The following is a 24,490-nucleotide window of genomic DNA, read 5'->3' as shown; positions in this document are numbered from 1 at the left end:
AAGATTCACACAGTTGTAGCTTTAGGCTATAAAGGCCTTTGTCAGCAGTAGACACACATACACACACACACACACACACACACACAAACAAATGCAATTTTCACACTCGTCTGCAGTCTCAGAGAGCTGAAACCCCACTGGTGTTTCATTTTAACACCTTGTCCTATAGTGGATCCTGTCTGTAGTCAGGATTGTCATTTGAACTTCATATATCTGCTCCTTATACAACTGGCTTTCATTCATTTCTTTCTTATTTGAAATATTTTCTAATGATGCTTTAACATATCTTATAATGCATGACATAAAAATGATAAGAATAGAAAATTATATCGAGCAGTGCTATTATGATCACAGATTTGTGTCACGATGTTGTGCAATTAGCTGAGAAAATGATAAAATATTTTAACGATTTAATTCATAAAGACATTTTTGAGGTGATCCAGAAAATACACATTCAAATTGAATTGCACTGTTTATAAACATTCATTTATTACAGAGTGCAATTACATGATAGTGTAATAATGTCATGTTATTTTATTTGGTGCTGTAGTCATTGTTCCTCTTTCCAGTAGCTCAGATCCACCTGGGGAATGAGTGCGCAGTCTGTTGCTGGGTTCCTGGAAAAACAATATTGCCAATGACAATCAAATATTAACAAATCTTAAGTGACAATGGTTCGACATAAATGTGTCAGAGAATTTCAATTACATACAGGAAGCATGCAGGATGCAAGTGGAAATGTGGTAGGAAAAGAAGAAATACAATAATAATAACAAGAAATCCAGATCAGCATGTAAATATTGTTTGATTTTTATGCAAGTAAACATCTCCCACTAGACCTCAACAAACCTACCTGCATTGCTCAGGCAGTTTACTTTATCATGGAATTAATTTTATAGTTAATTGATTCTTACATTCATTCTTCATGTTCCATAGATCCCACCAAGAAAGATAAAGAAGTAAGATATACATTAATAAAAGACGAGCAAATTAAAAACTTAATCTGTACAATGTATTAACAATAGACCATCACTGAAGTGCTTAACACTATTTATGCTAAAACCAAGTAAGTGTAACTCAGTAAATTAAAAGAGCAGCTGCTAATCTGAAAAAAAATCAGGTGCCTCCTCATTTACATTAAATACCTGCCATTTATCTCCAGTCAAAATATGCTCAGAAAGCACTTACGTGTCACTGACTTTCTTGAAACTGTTGGTCTGTATTCTGGTTATGTTGTCTGAGTTGTCACAAATTATCCTGGACATTGTTACCTTTTTAATTTCATTTAGCTGATCTGCAAACAAGTTAGATAAAAATTAATCTCAGACAATGTAATAAACCATATTGGAGCAGTGAGTTTGCTATTTTCAGGTACATGATATAATTTGAAAGCAGAGATGCAGACAAAACTACTACAATCTAACTCACCCTTGCAGGTGAAGTCAGTAAAGCATGCCTGTGCAGTGGCACTCAATTCTGAGGTAATGAATTGGTCTTTTTTACATTCATTAATTCACTCATTATGTTCTGCAAATCTCATCAGGAAGGAAAAGCAGCAGAGATGTGAAATGAGTCAAGATATAAATTAACAGGCAGGAGCAGCCATCATAGCTATTATACTTACAACAGATTATGATTAGTGATAAATTACTCATTTTAAGAACTATGGTGTTGCTTCCCAATTACTTTTTATGTAAGGCTCATTCCAAAAGTAAAGAAAATTTTGGTCAAACAAGCCATGCAATTCTCCCCTTGCCCCCCACCCCCCAACCCCACCCCCACCCTCACCCCCACCCCTCCCCACCACCGAGTCATAGACCTTTTAATCATTTGGCACCATGTGTGCTATTTTGAAATGTATCCAAAATATAACAATTTCAGCAAGTGTGAGGTTTATATTATAATATGGTTTCTGAATAACAGCAAAAACCCACTACCAAAATTTGCAGATGGATAATCAAAATTTATAGCAATGTGGTAAACAAAGCTTCAGTATGAATTTGATGCATAATTGTTAATGGTGGATAAACAAATATTCATGAAGAGGAATGCTTAAGTCAGCCTCCAGTTGTGACTGACAACCTCAAATCAAGGATTATGAAAAGAATTAAATAGGACAGATATGTCACGGAAGAGGACTGAATTTTCACTTCCAGAAATTTCTCGATCATTATTTATGACTTCCTTGGTGGTGATTAAGGGTTGTAGAAAACTGTGTATCAGCGCCACAGAAAAAGTGCTAAGATATCAAAATGTGTTGTAAAAGAATGTTTTCTTTCATTGTCTTGAGTAGAAATATATGAGAAAACAAATACACTCCTGGAAATGGAAAAAAGAACACATTGACACCGGTGTGTCAGACCCACCATACTTGCTCCGGACACTGCGAGAGGGCTGTACAAGCAATGATCACACGCACGGCACAGCGGACACACCAGGAACCGCGGTGTTGGCCGTCGAATGGCGCTAGCTGTGCAGCATTTGTGCACCGCCGCCGTCAGTGTCAGCCAGTTTGCCATGGCATACGGAGCTCCATCGCAGTCTTTAACACTGGTAGCATGCCGCGACACCGTGGACGTGAACCGTATGTGCAGTTGACGGACTTTGAGCGAGGGCGTATAGTGGGCATGCGGGAGGCCGGGTGGACGTACCGCTGAATTGCTCAACACGTGGGGCGTGAGGTCTCCACAGTACATCGATGTTATCGCCAGTGGTCGGCGGAAGGTGCACGTGCCCGTCGACCTGGGACCGGACCGCAGCGACGCACGGATGCACGCCAAGACCGTAGGATCCTATGCAGCGCCGTAGGGGACCGCACCGCCACTTCCCAGCAAATTAGGGACACTGTTGCTCCTGGGGTATCGGCGAGGACCATTCGCAACCGTCTCCATGAAGCTGGGCTACGGTCCCGCACACCGTTAGGCCGTCTTCCGCTCACGCCCCAACATCGTGCAGCCCGCCTCCAGTGGTGTCGCGACAGGCGTGAATGGAGGGACGAATGGAGACGTGTTGTCTTCAGCGATGAGAGTCACTTCTGCCTTGGTGCCAATGATGGTCGTATGCGTGTTTGGCGCCGTGCAGGTGAGCGCCACAATCAGGACTGCATACGACCGAGGCACACAGGGCCAACACCCGGCATCATGGTGTGGGGAGCGATCTCCTGCACTGGCCGTACACCACTGGTGATCGTCGAGGGGACACTGAATAGTGCACGGTACATCCAAACCGTCATCGAACCCATCGTTCTACCATTCCTAGACCGGCAAGGGAACTTGCTGTTCCAACAGGACAATGCACGTCCGCATGTATCCCGTGCCACCCAACGTGCTCTAGAAGGTGTAAGTCAACTACCCTGGCCAGCAAGATCTCCGGATCTGTCCCCCATTGAGCATGTTTGCGACTGGATGAAGCATCGTCTCACGCAGTCTGCACGTCCAGCACGAACACTGGTCCAACTGAGGCGTCAGGTGGAAATGGCATGGCAAGCCGTTCCACAGGACTACATCTAGCATCTCTACAATCGTCTCCATGGGAGAATAGCAGCCTGCATTGCTGCGAAAGGTGGATGTACACTGTACTAGTGCCGACATTGTGCATGCTCTGTTGCCTGTGTCTATGTGCCTGTTGTTCTGTCAGTGTGATCATGTGATGTATCTGACCCCAGGAATGTGTCAATAAAGTTTCCCCTTCCTGGGACAATGAATTCACGGTGTTCTTATTTCAATTTCCAGGAGTGTATTATTTACTGTTAGGATAACCCTCGTACGTTTATGTATAATGGGAAAAAAAACAGATGGTTTGAAGAAAGCCATTGATCCTGTCCTTATACCATGCAGTAAAATCTACTCACTTATCTTTCACAGTGAATAATTATATCATTTTAAATATTTTCTGGGAATTTGTTACATTAATTCATTATGAAAATCTTGGCTTTCGAAAATATCAACCATTATCATTATCAGTAAACCAATTGACTGTCAAAGTAACAGAGTCACAACAATGTAACTTGTGTAGCATTAACTCCTGTGACCAAAGATTGTCTTAACGTCAATGATGTGATGTCACTAACAGCATCCTTGTTTCCATTGTCATGCATGTTATGGACATACCGCTATGCACTCAGTAGAGCACAGATGCAGACACCAAAAGACTGCATATGTGTGCGTCTCATATTGTCCATCGTGATGGTAACAAGGATGTTGTGAGTGACATTTCATCATTGTACCTATGTAATGTTTGGTCTTAGCGGACACTACTTCATCATTTACAGCTGTCAGTACCTTTCCTGGCATTGACAATGGTGGATATTGTCAACAACTCATATTCTCATCTACATCTACACTCAGTAAGCCACATTATGGGGTGTGATGGAGGATATTTTGTGTACCACTATTACTACCACATTTTCCTGTTCCATTCACAAATGGTTTGTGTGAAGAATGATTGCTGGTAAGCCTCTAATTTTATCTTCATTGTCTTTTAGCAAGATGTACCAGGTGATTATTATTAAACTTTTCCTATTTAACACATTATAAAATGGAAACTAATCACGGTACGATTAGCAAACTGGGTAGCATTAACATCAAGGACATGGGGAAAGATGTAATGCAAAATCAACTCAATTGAAACACTTTTAACGTGCTACTATGGTACATTTTTCCTGGGGGCATGCAGCTTTACTGTATGGTTAAATGATGATGGCGTCCTCTTGGGTAAAATATTCCGGAGGTAAAATAGTCCCCCATTCGGATCTCCGGGTGGGGACTACTCAAGAGGACGTCGTTATCAGGAGAAAGAAAACTGGCACTCTACAGATTGGAGCATGGAATGTCAGATCCCTTAATCGGGCAGGTAGGTTAGAAAATTTAAAAAGGGAAATGGATAGGTTAAAGTTAGATATAGTGGGAATTAGTGAAGTCCGGTGGCAGGAGGAAAAAGACTTCTGGTCAGGTGAATACAGGGTTATAAATACAAAATCAAATAGGGGTAATGCAGGAGTAGGTTTAATAATGAATAAAAAAATAGGAGTGTTGGTAACCTACTACAGACAGCATAGTGAACACATTATTGTGACCAAGATAGACACGAAGCCCATGCTTACTACAGTAGTACAAGTTTATATGCCAACTATCTCTGCAGATGATGACGAAATTGATGAAATGTATGATGAGATAAAAGAAATTATTCAGGTAGTGAAGGGAGACGAAAATTTAATAGTCATGGGTGACTGGAACTTGACAGTAGGAAAAGGGAGAGAAGGAAACATAGTAGGTGAATATGGATTGGGGCTAAGAAATGAAAGAGGAAGCCGTCTGTTAGAATTTTGCACAGAGCATAACTTAATCATAGCTAACTCTTGGTACAAGAATCATAAAAGAAGGTTGCATACATGGAAGAATCCTGGAGATACTAAAAGGTATCAGATAGATTATATAATGGTAAGACAGAGACATAGGAACCAGGTTTTAAATTGTAGGACATTTCCAGGGGCAGATGTGGACTCTGACCACAATCTATTGGTTATGAACTGTTGATTAAAACTGAAGAAATTGCAAAAAGGTGGGAATTTAAGGAGATGGGACCTGGATAAACTGAAAGAACCAGAGGTTGTACAGAGTTTCAGGGAGAGCATAAGGAAACAATTGACAGGAATGGGGGTAAGAAATACAGTAGAAGACGAATGGATAGCTCTGAGGGATGAAGTAGTGAAGGCAGCAGAGGATCAAGTAGGTAAAAAGACGAGGGCTAGTAGAAATTCTTGGGTAACAGAAGAAATATTGAATTTAATTGATGAAAGGAGAAAATATAAAAATGCAGTAAATGAAGCAGGCAAAAAGAAATACAAACGTCTCAAAAATGAGATCGACAGGAAGTGCAAAATGGCTAAGCAGGCATGGCTAGAGGACAAATGAAAGGATGTGGAGGCTTATCTCACTAGGGGTAAGATAAATACTGCCTACAGAAAAATTAAAGAGACCTTTGGAGAAAAGAGAGCCACTTGTATGAATATCAAGAACTCAGATGGAAACCCAGTTCTAAGCAAAGAGGGGAAAGCAGAAAGGTGGAAGGAGTATATAGAGGGTCTATACAAGGGCGATGTACTTGAGGACAATATTATGGAAATGGAAGAGGATGTAGATGAAGATGAAATGGGAAATGCGATACTGCATGAAGAGTTTGACAGAGCACTGAAAGACCTGAGTCGAAACAAGGCCCCGGGAATAGACAACATTCCATTAGAACTACTGACAGCCTTGGGAGAGCCAGTCCTGAGAAAACTCTACCATCTGGTGAGCAAGATGTACGAGACAGTGAAATACCCTCAGACTTCAAGAAGAATATAATAATTCCAATCCCAAAGAAAGCAGGTGTTGACAGATGTGAAAATTACCGAACTATCAGTTTAATAAGTCACAGCTGCAAAATACTAACACGAATTATTTACAGATGAATGGAAAAACTGGTAGAAGCCGACCTCGGGGAAGATCAGTTTGGATTCCGTAGAAATGTTGGAACATGTGAGGCAATACTGACCTTACGACTTATCTTAGAAGAAAGATTAAGGAAAGGCAAACCTATGTTTCTAGCATTTGTAGACTTAGAGAAAGCTTTTGACAATGTTGACTGGAATACTCTCTTTCAAATTGTAAAGGTGGCAGGGGTAAAATACAGGGAGTGGAAGGCTATTTACAATTTGTACAGAAACCAGATGGCAGTTATAAGAGTCGAGGGGCATGAAAGGGAAGCAGTGGTTGGGAAGGGAGTGAGACAGGGTTGTAGCCTCTCCCTGATGTTATTCAATCTGTATATTGAGCAAGCAGTAAAGGAAACAAAAGAAAAATTTGGAGTAGGTATTAAAATCCAGGGAGATGAAATAAAAACATGGTACATCATACCATTACATACTGGTATGATTACTGCTACAAAAGATGCTCAATATGGCACCCATCAGTGTCTAGAAGAGTCTGCAAGTAGTGAATTGCATTCTGCACAGTAGTACAAGGCATTTCCGTAGGTATGCTGTGTACCTCTCTTGATATGCTGCACTTCACATCAGCACGTGTATTACTGTTCCTCTGGTAAACCCTGTCCTTCAGGTAGCTCCACAACCAGAAATCACAGGGAGAGGGATCAGGTGATTGTGCCAGCGAAGCCTTTGGATACAATCAGCTCATAATTCGATCATTTCTAAATGTGTTTCAGAGAAGCAGGTGTGCTTCACAAGTGATGTGTAATGGGGCCCCATCTTACATGAAAACTGTTTATTTTAATGTGTGTCTCCTGTAGGGCGGGTATGACATGCTGGTGAAGCATATCGTAGTAACGCTAGCCAGTCACACTGCATGTCTTTGGTCCTTGAGTGCCAACCTGTTCAAAAAAAAAAAAACAATGTGCCAAAGATGAATGAAGCCACAAACCCACAAAATATGGTGACACGTACACCATACAGAGGAACTTCATGCACAGTGACTGGAGGTGAAGGTCTCCACCCTCAGCAATTCTGTGTGTTTACCTCATCCATTAGGAAATCTTGAGCTTTGTCTGTCCATAGGATGGTTCAGGACCAGCTCTCACCAACTTCAGTCCTGGTGAGAAAGTGGAGAGTGAAGTCAATATTTCGTTGTGCGTCCTGTGGTGCAAGCTGCTGTATGATACAGATGTTGTACTGATACTGTTTGAGAATGGTTCAAAGTACCTCCCGTACAGTGGACCACCACATGTTCAACTGTCATGACACAGCATGTGCAATGCCTGACAATCGGGAATTGCGTGCAGTGTTGTCTGCCATAGCAACAGCGATTTCATCAACCACCTGTGGTGTAACCGTCGTCGGCCTGCTCCCGGAGCGATGCCCAGTTCTCCAGTTGATTCAAACTACTTCATCATGCTCTGCACAGGGAGTGGAGAAAGAGGACCCTTCCATAATTCTTTCAACTGGCAATATTCTCAAATTTCAGCTGCAGTATTACTGTTGTTGATAATAGAGCTTCACCAATAATGCCCTGCTCCTTTTGTCCAACCTCACGTTGACACGCCAACAAGCGCTATGACTGATCAGGTGTGTAAGACTGTGAATCATCATGATTGAACACGGCATCTGGTGGCCATAGTAGGAACTGGATGGTGACACTGTGATGCATGGATATCACACACCTCATACTCTGTACGTTAATGCTACCAAGTTTGGTACTCATACTGTAATTAATTTCCGTGTTATAATATGTATATAAGTAAAAGTAATATACTGATTGACTCTTCTAGAAATGTATGCTATCCAAACTTTGACTGTAAACCACACCATGACATAGAACACCTGTCTTGCAGCATCTATCACTGGAGTCAGCTGAACATTTGCATGATGCTTTCATGCTTACTAAATGAACCTGTAATGAAAGATGCTGTCCTTCTTTGGATCTTCTCTATTTCTTCCATCTGTCCTATCTATACGGAATGAGTGCAACAATGCACTGAGAGCACGTAATATGAAAGGAAGGCCTAGATACCTAAGTTGAAATAGTCTAATAAACTGTGGAACGACTGGCTACTGAGATTTTCTTTTAGCAACTGGGGATTTCCAGTTTCCTTTCTGATGTCTACTGATACCTGTTCCAGTCTTTTCCAACAGTATATAAAACTCCATTCAGAACCCTAAATTGAGACGCATAATTACATGGAAATTATCCTTACTGCCGATATTGTCATGAGTTACAGAGGCGAGAAGACAGTGCAGGTCAGCACAATGAGAGAGATTTCTACATTCAAGTGAAAATTAAATGTTTTTCAGCACTCCATAAGTCTATCGACCTTCACTTCAAACAATTCACTAATTTTATTACCCACAAATACATTAGAGAATTTATGTATTGATATGTAAGCCTAAGAATCCCTGGGTCCCTACAGAGTCTTGTGTAAGATGTTTGGTTATCAATTTTAGATAGCATTCTTACTACATGTATCTGTAGAATTGTGCATTGTGCACCTTAGTAGCATTGCTCCACAATATGTCACTTGACAGTGCTTAGTGAGAGTAACCAAACTGTGTTAGCAATCTGATGTGCAGGTCAGCACAATGAGAGAGATTTCTACATTCAAACATGTATAACTGAGCTTCTTGGTTAACTTATGTATGTGCTGCTGTCCATTCAATCTATTATTAATTTGTATGTCAAGGAACATAACAAATGAGGCCTCAGTGTGTGCTCACTTATATATCTCTGGTACCTGTGAATCATTTTCACTTGTTTGAAATTGCATAACATTAGTCCTTTTTATGATAAAGTGTTAAACTATGAACTAGTTCTAATACTACAACATTATTTTCCTAGGTGTGCCTGATATGGATGTGTGGACCCTTGATCAGTATACTAGCGTAATCAGCAAACAAAAGTTTTTGAAGGGTAGTCCAGTGTCCCAGGTAAATCACTTATGTTGGTCAAGAACAAGAGTGGGCCAAGCACTGATCCTTGTGGGGAGCCATATTTAATGTTTCTTAACTCCTAATTTAGTCTTATTATTGCTGTATCATTTGTTAGTCTGTATATCTGTTTTCTGTTGTTAACACATTTCCATTCTGGCAAAGGGAGTGCCTTTTACAAAACACCAGTAGCATTTTAGTTTTTTGATTTCTTTAGTAGACTTTCACAATCTTCATGATTAAAGGCCTTGGCTAGAACACAGAAAATTCCAACATCATGAGATAACATGCAGCTTTCTCAGTCAAGAACAGTTAATGGAAGCCAATCTCAGCTACTGTAAAAATGTAGTTCAAAGGAACTTGATTTAATATTATGTTTTCAGCTTTCTTCTCAGAAATGTTAGAGAACTTAGGAATGATGTGTCTAACATTACTGGGACTTTACTTTTGGAGATCACAGCACAGTTGTAAGGAAGTCTGTTTCGAGTGTTAATAGTGGATGAATAGGGGAGGCAAAATTGAACTTTTCTCCACAGCACCCACATGCAATGCATCCACAGAGTTATATTGTTCTACAAAAAGTGTCAGCAGTCAAGAAGTTCCATAAAGCTTACATCACGAGAAGAACATAACATTGTTATACCATTTCTGATGGGCAGGAGGATGACAATAGATGAAATCCAGCCAGAGATTCGTAGAACCATTGGAACAGATTATTGGAAGTTGAAATGAACCTATACTTTGGTAATACATGTGCAATAATAGATGATGCTGTAACTGTGTCTAAATAAACATCTCGATACAGTAATTGTCCCTGTGATATCTCTCAGCATTCACAAACTATATTTACTGTGTGTGTGTGTGTGTGTGTGTGTGTGTGTGTGTGTGTGTGTGTGTGTGTGTGTGTGTGTGTTTGCAGATTCATTTTGATGTTTTGGGACCTGTGTTTGAAGTTTCATTTATGATTTTATATTGTTTCTTCCATATGTTAAACATCCTTTTCTACATATTTTGCACCTGCTATCTGAAAACATTAATTGTATCATGTGATCCATATTGCTTACTATAATGAGTGTCAGCAGTGGAACTTATTCTCAGCAAACAAAATTATTAAAAATTCCATTATTAAAAACCATATTTAAAAATTACCTAACAAATTATATTTAACAAAATATGGTAATGAATTAAATAGTAATATCTACCTAAACGTGATTTCAGTTCAAGTATACTGATATTTATGGAAGTGTTTGATCTGTTGGAGTGAAACATCTTTGTCTTTGCTTTGTTTTACTCTCTGAAGCTTCAATATAGATAGGATGTCATAATGTGGTAGTGAAGTTGTAAGGAAGTCTGTTTCAAGTGTTAATAGTGGATGAATAGGGGAGGCAAAATTGAACTTTTCTCCACAGCACCCACATGCAATGCATCCATAGAGTTATATTGTTCTACAAAAAGTGTCAGCAGTCAAGAAGTGTTTTGTCAGATGTGTGAAAGATATAAAAGTGGTACTTCAAAACATGTTTCATTCAAGAATATTTTGAGTTTACGTAGTTACAGTATTTCCAAATGAAACAGTATTGTACTTCGTTATTGTCTTAATTGTTTGATGAATGGATTATGACAAAAAATTGATTCTAGAAAGAAAGATGAATTTTGTTCTTAAACATGACAAACTGTGGCCTTTCTCAGTGAGATCACACACCATTTTATTACATGACAATGAGCAATAACAGCTACTTTGACATCAAGAGAATTAAGTTGAGGATAACTTTTTAACTATTGACTTTATCAACAAATGAATTGCACATTGTTCATCTGCAACCTATGTCCCAAAAAGTGCAAAAATCATTTCTATGTCTGTGGCTTTAGTCAAAAATCTTGAAATAATTTTAGTAAGGAAAATAACATTATCGTTTAATTGAACTGTGGGACTGAATCATTGAGAAAGGTTAGATCAGATCTCAAGATGCCATATGTCAGTTACTGCTGATGCCATTCCAAAACAATAGACCCTTGCATGGCATAAAGCCAGAATGAAATGAGGTATTGGGTAGCATTCTGTGGTGTTCAGCTATGAGTCTTGCTTCTGCTTGTGGCAGTCAAAGTGAGATCAAAGGGCCTGTAGAGGATGTGGTGAACCAGCAATTATCAAGACCCTAATGTCTTCATCTCTCAGAATCATGGTCTGGGGAGCTGTAGGACATGACAAAAGGACTGATTCCATAATAGTTGAGTGGAGACTGAATGTTCTCCAGTAAATGGAAAGAATGGCAAACATTGTTGTCATAGACCTCATGGCCATGGTACAAAATGGCATATTTCAGCAGGATACTGTAAGATCTCACATACAGTTCACACCTCAAATGGCTTGAAGAATGTATGGATTCTTTTCTGCCTCCACTGGTTTCCTGATTTGTCACCCATATATGGTGGAAAACCAAATATTTTCATACAAGCCTTTGACCAGCAATTTTCATGAACTGACACAATGTATGTTTCAGACATGACAATAAATCCACCAAAATGGCATTTAGAGGTAGTCTGCTTCAAAGCCACAATCAATACAAAAAACGTGTTTTCATGCCCACAAGAGTTACACTTCATACCGATATTGTTGGTGTGGATCTGTTTGAAATGGAGTAGGCTTGTTTAATCTGCTTCTGCCAGTTTACATGTAGTTTGACTCATTTCACAACTCTGACGAGCTCCTTCATGATCAGATTTGTTGAACAAGGCATTTGAATAAATGAATTTGGACACACTCTTGTCTCATGATTTTACTTAGCTTTTAAATATTGATGCATAAACACACACACACACACACACACACACACACACACACACAGAGAGAGAGAGAGAGAGAGAGAGAGAGAGAGAGAGGGGGGGGGGCACGGAGGGGGGGTTAGGGATTTGAAAATATTTACAAAGTAATGGAAAAAGAGGAAGGGTGCCCTATTGTGAATGTGCTAATGAAATAACAAGGGCAGTGTTTGTTATTCTGAACAATGCCAAATCACATAAGCAATGTCTGCTGATAGGAAGAAAACAGTAACAAAGTTTATACAGACTTATTAAACAGTGAAAAAATGTAAAGCAATGAGACATTAACTGATACCTTCTGAGAATGGGTAAGGGGACCCACTATAATCATAGAAGAATCTGTCTCCACATCTCCAGCGGTAGAACTGCTCTGCGACAATAGCCTGCCTCACTGTCAGTTTGTCTGGGCTGGTTTTCTCCAGCATCACCATCATCAGCTCAACATCATCTGGATCTGCATAATACTGTCCCAAGGCTATGGCATCCTTAAAAGGAAAGTTATGTCAGCTGCAAATAACTTATATGCTTTTTTGATTAATGTACATATTGTGTAAACAACTCTGTTTTTAGGTGTCTCACATTGTCACCATTCAAATAGTCATGTTTAATCGAATAAAACAACACATTAGTAGGTATTTCAGATTAAAACTGTAAATTACATTGTGTGTTCTCTGGTTAGGTGCAAAATGAAATCAAAGTTTCATGCTGTACACTCTCTTCAGACTCTTGCTTCTCTTCTACACACTTCTTGCTCATATGAGTTTTATTTCAACATATTTCTCTGACAGCTCCACTATTTGCAAATCTAGTTTTGTAACTTTAATAAATGACTGTATGTGTGAATATGCTCTTCAAAAAAATCTGCACCTCAAATGATGTGGTAAGCTCATGGTGTAACAGACGACAAGTGGTCTGTTGCATGCACCATCTATCGCCTCTGGCCTTGCACAAATTCTAATTAAATGATAAAATTGAATTGCGGGTTAGGATTTGTTAGTTATGTGAATAAATACTGCGGAAGTATTTGGTTTTTATATGTGCAGATAATTCAAACACCGAGCCAGCAACTGGCGCGGACTTTCATTGACGCGACAAGTAGGGGCTGCCGTGGAGCAAACGCAGTGAGGTTGATGATGTCACTCCATGGAGGTCCAGAGTCGCGGTGGCAGGATACTCTGAGGTGACTGTTGGACTTCAGAGGAAAAAAGAAACAAAGAATGTATAATGAGGAATTTTGTGTATAACAGCGAAAGTAGCAAGAAGCAATTTAACGGCCAGTAATGCAGTAGGCAGTACCTCAAGAGCTGACTGTACATAGGTATCAGAAATAAATCACTATAACTATTGTAAAAAAGGAGTTCTGATTAAGAGTTATTACGAGAAGCAGTCAGACAGCGTCAGTTACTGGTGAATGATCGCCATAGGCAACATTTACTTCATCAGCTGCGCCACCCCCTCTTTCGCTCAACGGATTTAGTCAACATTAAGACAGAGCCGAACTACACAAATAATAAAACTCATCAGTGGGGTGGGGACAGCGCAAGCTGACGAAATAAAACTGTTACTCTGGTACGGATCACTGCTAGTTTCGAATCCGCACCAGACAGCATGGACCTCGATTACCGCTAGAGGGCTCTGTAGCCATCACACCGTAAGCCGTGGTTGCATGAGCTCCTGGCCCACATATAATGCGAGGGTGACACAGTAGAGCAAGTGGTCCCAGTGGCCAATAGCAATGTACCCATCATGTATTTAAGTGCCTGCCTCTCATTCATGTTTGCTTTGTTTCCGTGTATGAGTGGACATTGCTTCTTGCGTGTTGTTGTTCATAAGATCTTGCTCGGTCATCTGTCATTGTTCTTGTACGTCCTTTCCCATTCGTTTTGTTTGTTCGCGGGCCGCTCCCATTTGGTCCCTTCACTACAGACTAAAAATATATAATGATAACAGAAATTACTCAATGTAAACAACAAATAAAAATGAGTAAAAGCAACTAATCACCAACGGACTGACTATTGGTGTTGCAGTGATCAGGTTTCATGTATTGTAGTTGAGTGAGGGAGAGTTATCTTAGCTGTCAGAGTTAGAATTAAGGAAATGGTATTGTCATGGCCAAGGAAATCAGCATTTGAATTTTGTTTGACAATGTTTTACATGTGCCCCACATATCTTTTTATTTGTGAGAGAATGAATGTGCTTCCCAGAGGCAAATCTATCCTCCCTCAGCCCAGGGAACATTTTACCAACAGCATCTGTATTTTTAAGTATGTCAGTTCTCAGGTTCAAAGGTAATTTTTTGGAAAATAAACTAGTTTGGAACTACTCTAAATACAGAAAGGAATCCTTGAAAATTACAAGTGGGCTGACTGGTTCCAGAGAACATTCCAGCTGGGTACAGGCACCCATTCACAGGCTGGCCACATCTTCTGCCAACAACAAATCCAACTCAGTTCCGGAGTCTACATGTAACAACAGGAAGGGGAAGACCCTCCACCAAAGATAAAATTACAGAAACACTGAGTTCCCTGACTGTGAGCAGAAACAAACAGCATTCCATTCATTCACACACTCACATAGCCCTAGTCTGCAGACCTGTGTTCACAACTCTATTCTCAAATGAGACAGTGATAATGATGAGTGCATACTTTGATTTTATTTCATGTGACTTACTATCCTTGTACGCTATTCTAAATCAATCTACCAAACATCAATCTTACCAAATTGTTATTATATTAAATTAATTATTCCATTCTTGTTACTATTAAATTCTAGGTATCTGAGGTACCTTAAAAGTGCTAGTAACACCTTTTCACATCCAAATGCATGATACAAACATATTAATATATGTAACCTCATATAAGCCCAGTGATGGTACCCACAGTAGGAATAAAAGACCTCCTAGTGGATGTCTCTGTCTCTGCCTTTGCTGTTATTTGTCTCATGTCTGTCCGTGGACTCCACAATGCTGCAACTATTTACAGCATTTAGTTTTGTGCATCATAAACATGGTATTTCCACCAACACTAGCCTTTATGAAACACTGAAACAAAATACTGTTTATCCAGGTAAGTCATGCAAGGACTGCAGTCTTCACTGGAACAGTCTCAGATCCATTTCTGCTGATATTTCACCATGAACTGTTTCTGCTTCATTCATGGACTAACTGATTAATTACATCTTCTGTACTTACGTTAACCTTCCCCCTCCCCCCTCCCCACCTCCACCCCTTTCTGGCCCACTTTCCAGATGCAACCCTTGTTCTGTTCCTGGCCTTTCCTCAAATTTTTATTTTTGGAGATCAGATCTGCTTTAAGCACAGTTTTATTTTATTCTCACCCAAACATGTTTTGCAACAGCTATGGCATCATCAGTGTATACACTATTTGTCCTCTAGCATTATTTCATGGTATGTTTGCAGATGACTTGGTCCTTCTAGCAGTGGATGGAAAAAAGTTACAGGGACTCTGGATGCCACTGAAACTAAAGAAAGAGCTATGGGATTAACATGAATACAAAGAAAATGAAAGTAATGAGATTAGGAGGAAATGAAAGAGCAAATATAATACTGGATGGAGAATCATTAGAACATGTGCAAAGCTTTAACACTTAGGAAGCAGAAAGGAAGTCAATTGGAATTGGAGCACAGAAATTAAAACCTGGGTAGCAACGAGGAAAAGGCATTTTATAAGAATAGGGGGCTTTTCTTCAGCAATATGGAGAAATATTTGAGGGAAAGAGTGATGAAGTGTATTGAGTGTCATCCTGAGTGGTTCTGAAACATGCAAAATGAAGCAGAAAGAAAGAATAAGTTAGAGACTTTTAAGATGTGGACATGGTGCAGGCTTCTGAGAATTGAATGTGGTGCAGGACAGAAAGAATAAGTTGAGTAGTGAAGTGAAATGTTGAGATGCTGAGAACTATGAGAGCAGAGACAATGTGTAATAAAATAAGGAGAAGAAACTAAATGGGACATATGTTAGGAAAGAAGTGGGGGGGTGGGGGGAGGGGGGCATTTTGTAGGAAGTCTTACAAGGGAATGTTGAAGTGAAGAGAAGGCAAGAGAGGAAGAGATTTGAGATCTTTCATGATGTGCTGGATGGTAGCATTGAGAAGCAAGTGATAGACTGCCGGAAATGAAGAAATGAAGGCTCTCCCAGCATAGCAGAAAAGTAATGATGATGATATTTTATGGTATGGTAGGCACATAACAGAGTTGTAAATTATAACAGTATCATTACAGGATATCATATTCTGCCTTATCTCCATCAGCTGAAATGTGTGACTTTGGGAAGGTATGTAACGTCTGCTATAAACAGGAAATTGAAATTTGCACCAGCTTCTCAAAGTAAAATTTCAATATACATAGGTTCATCTGTCCACCTGTGATAGACATTTGCTGTTTTTTGGCAGACCATTGGGACAAAATGATTTCCAAAAAGCATTTGTGGATGTTTGGAAATATGGGGAAAACTGTGAGTAGCCTAGAGTTACAAATATTGAAGATGATTGCCTTTCCTCCATTTTATTTGTTGTTTTCTATCGTGAAAGATCAATATCAGTTTTATTAATGGATATGATTCAATTAATATATGCTCTGCTTATAAAATTATATCATTCTGAACCATTAGCCCAAACTGAATTATAAAGACTAGTTAAGATGTAGTACTCAGTGTTTCATTTTCACAAATAAAAATGAACATAGAGTAACAATGACTGTTTAAATACCTCATATGACATAAGATCAGCAAAGTCTTCAAATTTTGTTGCTCTTGGTAGGCCTATTAATTCTCGATAATCATTATAGTGTCCCAAGCCATTATCTCTCCCTCTTATTATGTCAAACATGTCCAGGTCTTGGCCGTAAGGCCCATCAACTTGGAACAGGTTCCTGTTAAGCTGAAATCATATAAACTTCATTAATTCAAGCACTAGTGAAAGAATATTGAAATATTTGCATTAATATTGTTAATTCAAAACAGGATGACTGACATTGGTCAGTGTTATTTAACTTAATCTGGGAATGGAGAGAAAAATTGCAAGGAGAAGGCACAACAGATATAAGGCTCAGTGAAAAGAATGACAAACTACAGTAAAGGCAAATAGAAACTGCAAACTACTGTAAAGGCAAATGGAAACTGCGTTAAGAAATAGATTTACAGCAAACACAGAAATAGGAAGAAATGTTACAGAACTGTAGATCTGGAAGAACCTTTATTTAATATTTGACAATATTATGAAAAGGATAGATTGCTACCCACCATATAATTGAGATGCTGAGTCACAGACAGGCACTACAGAAAGAGTACTAAACACACAAGCTTTCAGCCAGACGATCTTCTAAAATAGACAACATAACACCCACACATTCACGCAAACGCAGCTTGCACACACATGACCACTGTCTCTGGCTGCTGAGGCCAGACTGCAAGCAACAGCTCATGATGGGAGAAGCACTCTGGATGATGGGAGTAAGGAGGTGGGTAGGGATGGAGGGGGTGCGATATCAGAGTATGGGTGGGTGGCAGTAAAGTGCTGGCTGTGGTAGCATAGCGATGGGGAGAGGGTAGGAGAGCTAGGTGCAGTCAGGAGGTTAGACAGAGAGCAGGGCAGTGGCAGAAAAGTACAAAGACTGTGGGTGCACTTATGGAATACAAGACTGGAGTCGGAACAGGGAAGGGATAGGTGGGTGAAGGACAATGGCTAACAAATGTTGTGGCCAGGAGGGATATGGGATTGCAGGATAAGTTGCAGGGATAATTCTCACCTGTGCAATTCAGATAAGCTGGTGTTGGTAGAAAGGATCCAGATGGAACAGGCTGTGAAGTAGTCATTAAAATGAAGAGTGTTGTGATGGGCATCATGCTGGGTGGTCCATCAGCTTCTTGGCTACAGTTTGTTAGTGGCCATTCATGCAGATGGACAGGTTGTTAGTTGTCATGACCATGTAGATTGAAGCACCGTGGTTGCAGCTTAGCTTTTAGATGACATGACTGGTGGTGTGTTGCAAAAGCTATCAAGTGCCAATGCTACACAGCAACATACTGCCATTGGGTCAGTTGCCAGCTCAGTCCCTGTGACTACCTGATCCTCCAATTCCAGTATTTGCAGTGCAACCTGCAGAGGGCCTTTGCCTACACTGGACTAAAGCACAGAGGGTGTTTAAATCAGCAAGAGAGGTTGCTCCTGCCTTGAGCCTTTTTTTGCATCTGCCAGTGTCACAAGTAGCCAATCAGGAGGAAGTGTACTTCCACTGTGTAGGTATTAGGGCTGTGTCTGCAATGATTGTGGCAGTTGTGATGCACCCAGCCAAGAGAAGTAGTCCACTCTACATCCAGCACAACTGACCGCATGCTGCCTTTACCACCAAAGGACCTCAGAAACTCCTCATGGGCCTGTTAGTTTTCTGTCAGACTCACTTGGCAAGTCCTTAGAAACTGTTAACTTGTACAGATCATAATTAAAGTGTTATTCACTTCTACTGTGCTCCACTAAAGAAGAGTGAGTACTTAAAGATTTGATAGTCAGACTAGTGGAGAGCAGAATTTGGCTGTAAAAGCCTTCCTTTTGTTGTCCCCTAAACCGAGATTGGTATTACAAGTACTTGCGATTAGTTATGAACTTATTTCCCTATTAGGAAACAGTTACAAAGTTGGTTACTTGTTTTTTTAAGGTCAATGAAAATTATTTGTGTTGAATTCATTGTGTTCTTAAATATAGACAGTGAACTACATGCTTGTGTATTTCGTGAAGAAATGTTCAAAGTAAAGGACACTTCCTGGTTTCACAGGTAGCTCTGCCTTTGATGAGATAGATTATGCTTGTTACCAGACTGGAGTAGGTGGTGGCAGGAGGATGCATGGGACAGGTCTTGCATCTAGATCCATTAGAGGGATATGAACCATGAGGCAAGGGGCTGGGAGCAGGGATTGTGTAGGGGTGACCAAGGATGCTGTGTGGAACACCACTGTGGGAGTGGTGGCGAGGGTACAGGTAGGACATTATTCCTCATTGCAGGGCACAATGAGAGGTGGTCAAAGTCCTGGGGGAGAATGTGATTCAGTTGCTCCAGTCCTGGGTGGTACTGAGTCACAAGGGGTGTGCTTCTCTGTGGCTAGATGGTGGGACTTTGGGAGGTGGTATGTGTATGGAGAGTTAAGGCACAGGAGATCTGTTTCTGTACAAGATTGGAAGGGTAATTACAGTCTGTGAAGACCTCAGTGAGACCTTTGGTATATTTCGAGAGGGACTGCTTGCCACTACAATTGCAACTGCCATGTGTGGCTAGGCAGCATGGAATGGACTTTTTGGTATGGAATGGGTGGCAGCTGTCGAAGTGGAGGTATTGCTGGTGGTTTGTAGGTTTGATATTGACGGAGGTACTGATGTAGCCAGTTTTGAGGTGGAGGTCAACTTTGAGGAAGATGGTTTCTTCAGTTGAAGAGGACCAGGTGAAGCAAATGAGGTAGAAGGTGTTGATGTTCTGGAGGAATGTGGACAGGGTGTCCTCACTCTCAATTGAGATCACGAAGATGTCATTAGTGAACCTGTACTAGGTCAGGAGTTTAGGATTCTGGGTGTTTTAGGGAGGATCCCTTTAGATGGCCCATGAAAAGGTTGTCATAGGATGGTCCCATGTGAGTGCCTATTGCTGTACCCCAGATGTGATTATCGGTGATGATGTCTTCAAAGCAGAAGTAATTTTGGGTGAGGATGTAGTTAGTCATGGTGACCAGGAAGGAGGTTTTAGGTTTGGAATCCATTGGGCATTGGGTAATGGTAGTGTTCAATAGAGGCTAGGCCATGGGCATTAGGGATGTTACTGTAAAAGAAGATGGCATCAATAGGCACCATGTGAGAAAGCATGATCTCCAGTCTCTCCTCAAATCCTTTGGCCCATTCCAGAACCTCTCCCCAGAGTCTCTCTCTCTCTCTTCACCCCTAACACTCGCCTCACTCACGCTTCCTAAAGTTCATAAACCTAGCCACACAGGACACCATATTCTTGCCAGTTACTGTGCCACCCCCACTGAGAGAAACTCTGCTCTCTTGGACCAACACCTTCAGGCTATTAACCACAACCTAACCATCTGCATAAAAAATACCAACCATTAACTCGACCGGCTCTCTATGGTTCCTGTTTCTTTGCCCTGCTCATCACTATTTATGCCACCTCCCTTTATACTAACATCCCTAATGCCTATGGTCTGGCCACTGTTGAATGTTTTATACTATTGATGAACTCCAAGCCTACAACCTCCTTCCTGGTTGCCATGAGTAACTACATGCTCACCCACATTACTTCTGCTTTGAAGGCATCACCTATAATCAAATCTGGGGTACAGCAATGGGCACCATCCTATGTCAACCTATTCATGGGCCATCTAAAGGGCTCCTTCCTAAAACACCCAGAATCCCAGACTCCTCCCCTAGTTCAGATTCAGTGATGACATCTTTGTGTTCCGGATTGAGTGTGAGGACTTCTTGTACACATTCCTCCAGAACATCAACACCTTCTTCCCCATTTGCTTCACCTAGTCCTCCTCAGCCATACAAGCCATCTTCATGTTGATCTCCATCTCAAAGATGGCTACATCAATACCTCCCTCCATACCAGACCTACCAACCACCAGCAATTCATCCACTTTGACAGCTGCCACCTATTTCATACCAAAAATTCCCTTCCATACAGCCTAACCACACATGGCTACCGCATCTGTAGTAACAAGTAGTCCTCTCAAAATATACTGGGGGTCTCATTGAGGCCTTCATAGAGCACATGTGTACAGAAACAGGTCTCCTGCACCTTATCTCTCTGAACACACACCACTTCCCGAAGTCCCACTGTCGGGTCACAGAGGAGCATACAGCCCATAACTCAGTACCACACAGATCTGGAGCAACTGAATCAAACCCTCCGTTAAGGTTTCAGCTACCTCTTGTAGTGCCCTGAAATGAGGGATATCCCACTCACTATCTTCCTCACCCCTCTCACAGTGGTATTACAGCGACCACCAAACCTACATAATATCCTCGTCCACTCCTACACAGCCCCTGTTCTCAACCTCTTACCTCATTGTTCATATCCCTTTAACAGACCTAGATGCACACCTGTCCCACACATCCTCCCACCTACTCCAGCCCAGTCACAAGCATCATCTACCTTATCAAAAGCATGGCTACCTGTGAAACCAGTCATGTGATCTACAAGTTAAGCAGCAACTACTCCGCTTCATTCTCTGTGGACATGACAACTAACAAGCTGTCTATCTGCATGAATGGCCACTGACAAACTGTAGCCAAGAAACAGGTGGATTACCCACAACAATGTTCTTCAATGTATCCTTCCTATCAATGCCAGCTTTTCTGAATTGTGCAGGCAGGAACTCTCCCTGCAATTTATCCTATGTTTCCATAACCCTCCAGGCCTCAACATTCGTTACTCATTGTCCTTCATCCACCTATCCCTTCCTGTTCTCACTCCACAATCTTCTGTTCCACTATCGCACTCAAAGTCTGTTTACTTCTCTCCTTTTCCATCCCAACCTGCCCACCATCTAACCTCCTGACTGCACCTAACTGCCCTACCCTCTCTCTGCCTAGTCACTATATGCCCCAACAAGCAGCACTTTACCATCCCCCACCAATACCATACCGTCCCTCCACTTTCCCACCCCAGCTGCCTCCTTATCCCCACCATCGGGTTTGGTTCTCCCATCATGCACAGTAGCTCACATTACATCGGCAGCCAGAGACAGTGGTTTTGTGTGTGTGTGTGTGTGTGTGTGTGTGTGTGTGTGTGTGTGTGTGTGTGTGTCACAGTTTAGTACTCATTTAGTTGTGCCTGTCTGCGATTCAACATTTCCACTATATGGTGAGTAGCAATTTATCCTTTTCATAATATTTTCATTACTCCATCCTGGATTTTCTATAGGATTTAATTTTCCCTACACAATGTAGAAGTTTATATCAAAAAATGACTTAAAAAGTCACTGAAACCATGGGCAATATGAAGATGAAAACAAGCTAAAATTATCAGCCATAATTTTTTTCAAAGTGTATGGATTTCTCATCTTATTACAGTCATTTTAGTTAGTGTATATGTCTTCAAGTGACTGCTCAAACCAGTTTTTGTGTGAAATTTATGCCCAGTTGCAGTGTGCTTAATTGCTTAATGTCATATTATTTTAGAAGCAGGAAAAGAAATTGGAGTGATTATATGTATAAAAATTGGTAAGCCCCAGGCTGAACAACTCAATACTGAACAGCTGTTTGCTAAACAATATCTGAAAATATGCAAGTTAAAGTACTAATACTTTATGGGCCATCAGCAGGAAACATAAGTTTCATCAAACAGTTAAAGAGAGTATTAATTATATCTAAAGAAAAACTATAAAATTGCAAACAGGCAGAAAGGTTGGACAGTGCTACCTTCAGGAAGTGAAATTCCAGTACTGCTGATAGACACATTTATAAGCAACATGCCCCTCCTTTCTAACCTTACAAGACATATCCCTCTTCTCTCCCTATGGAAGGAACAAACAGGCTCAAAATCTAGGTATGGCCTTTTCACATTCAAACGTGTTGGTCAGCAGTGCGGGATTTCACTTCCTAAAGGCAGCACTAGCAAGCCATTACTTATCTTTGTACTATTAATAATGCTACACAGACTTAATTGAAGGCCCATTGCCCATGGAGACTTAACTATAAATTTTCTGGCAGAGTGTGCAGATTGAAGAGACTGTGAGGGGCCGACGCATGGCTTTCAATTATTTCTCATAGAAAAACTCCTGACAAGGATTGACAGTCACAGAGTGACAGCTTCTGTCAGTTTATTTAGAGATACAACTGCTGTCAGTGATTTACAGTAAAACTGATAGTTATTAATCTGATCATGATGGCTAAATGCAAGAATAACATATGCTCCCCATTAGGTATATATCACAAAAGTAAAATATTTTATGATAGAAACATTGTATCAACACTACAGGAAAGAAAAAGAATTATCTATATCAATTCCATATCTACATCACATCGAGAACTTTTTGTCTTGCATCATATGTACCAGTCTTACAGTTTATATGTATATGCTACATACCGTGTAGCGGAGATGCTGAGTCGCAGATAGGCACAATAAAAAGACTGTTTTTTGTTGTGCCTATCTGCAAGTCAGCAGCTGCGCTATATGGTGAGTAGCAACTTTCCTTTTCATGATATTGTTACATTCCATCCTGGATTTTCCATTGTTTGATATGTGCTACATATACAGGTATATGCTAACTGGGAAAGATTTGTTTAGTCATTTTGTCCATACATAGAAGAATGTATTAGATGGTAACAGACATTGCACTTAAATCTAGCATTTTCAAGTAAAAATGTTCATGTTGATATGTACAAGTTCTACAAAATTATTAAATAGAAGAACTGAAGTGGTAAGTAGATATTCTCCAACAAATTTTCCAGATGCATTTTTATTTGCTATTCATTTTACATTTTGTGGAAATTTTTATTCCCACAAAGAATTTTCTTTCTGACTACAGTGTCACTTGTACTGTCTGAGTAATAAAAAAATTTTCTTCTAACCTTATATTTTGATTGGGTATATCACTAGCTTTTTAATTGACTCCATCTTCCCCCCTCGCCCTGCCCCCTCTAGATATTCAAAGGGACAAAAATACATATTTTGAACAGACACCATATAGATGCATGGAAATAACAGCACATTTAGTCTTTTGAAGAATAGTAGCCAAGCTCCCTGCAATAATCCTGACAACTGTCTTTTTGATTCTGAATTACTCCATTCATATTGAAGTACTGTATTCACACTTGTGGTGTCTTTACTGTTTTGTACTTGTCAAGATAATAATGGCAAATGGCCACTAAGTGTCAAGTGTGATTTTAGTGCTCATCAAGTTTCGATCATATTTTTCTTGTTTCTTATCTGTTTCACATTTTGCGTACTTTTCAGTATATTTATTGGCTATTACATGTAACATTTACTGTACACTGAATTTCCAATACTTATTATCTAGGCCTGACTTTTGTTTACTTACTTGTAGTGAACTGTGCAAATTCATGCACATTTTACATATACTTTTGATGTGAATATCTGCACTAAACAAATTTGCAACCAAGGCTGTCTTATTTCAAGACCATATTTTTTTTTTCTTGTCACACAAGTGAAGACTTGTCATCTCTGTATTGCATTTAGGAAATACCATGTGTCATTTTATGGTATTTTTTTGTAAGTATAACTGA

General features: G+C 40.3%; 1 protein-coding gene across 1 annotated transcript in view; it reads right to left on the bottom strand.

Annotated features, from left to right (window-relative positions):
* Positions 1 to 459: 459 nt before the first annotated feature.
* LOC126425095 (peroxidase-like) overlaps positions 460 to 24,490 on the bottom strand; it is a 151,546-nt gene continuing 127,515 nt past the window's right edge. The window contains exons 11-14 of the mRNA XM_050088013.1: positions 16,961 to 17,131; positions 12,531 to 12,720; positions 1,189 to 1,294; positions 460 to 617 (exon numbers count right to left, since the gene is read on the bottom strand). Coding sequence (XP_049943970.1) covers positions 551 to 617; positions 1,189 to 1,294; positions 12,531 to 12,720; positions 16,961 to 17,131 — 534 coding nt within the window. The 3' untranslated portion in view covers positions 460 to 550. The remainder of the gene's footprint in view (positions 618 to 1,188; positions 1,295 to 12,530; positions 12,721 to 16,960; positions 17,132 to 24,490) is intronic.

This window comes from Schistocerca serialis, chromosome 10, assembly GCF_023864345.2.
Source record: "Schistocerca serialis cubense isolate TAMUIC-IGC-003099 chromosome 10, iqSchSeri2.2, whole genome shotgun sequence".
Classification (NCBI taxonomy): Eukaryota; Metazoa; Arthropoda; class Insecta; order Orthoptera; family Acrididae; genus Schistocerca; species Schistocerca serialis.
This window is presented reverse-complemented; position numbering and strand designations above follow the sequence as displayed.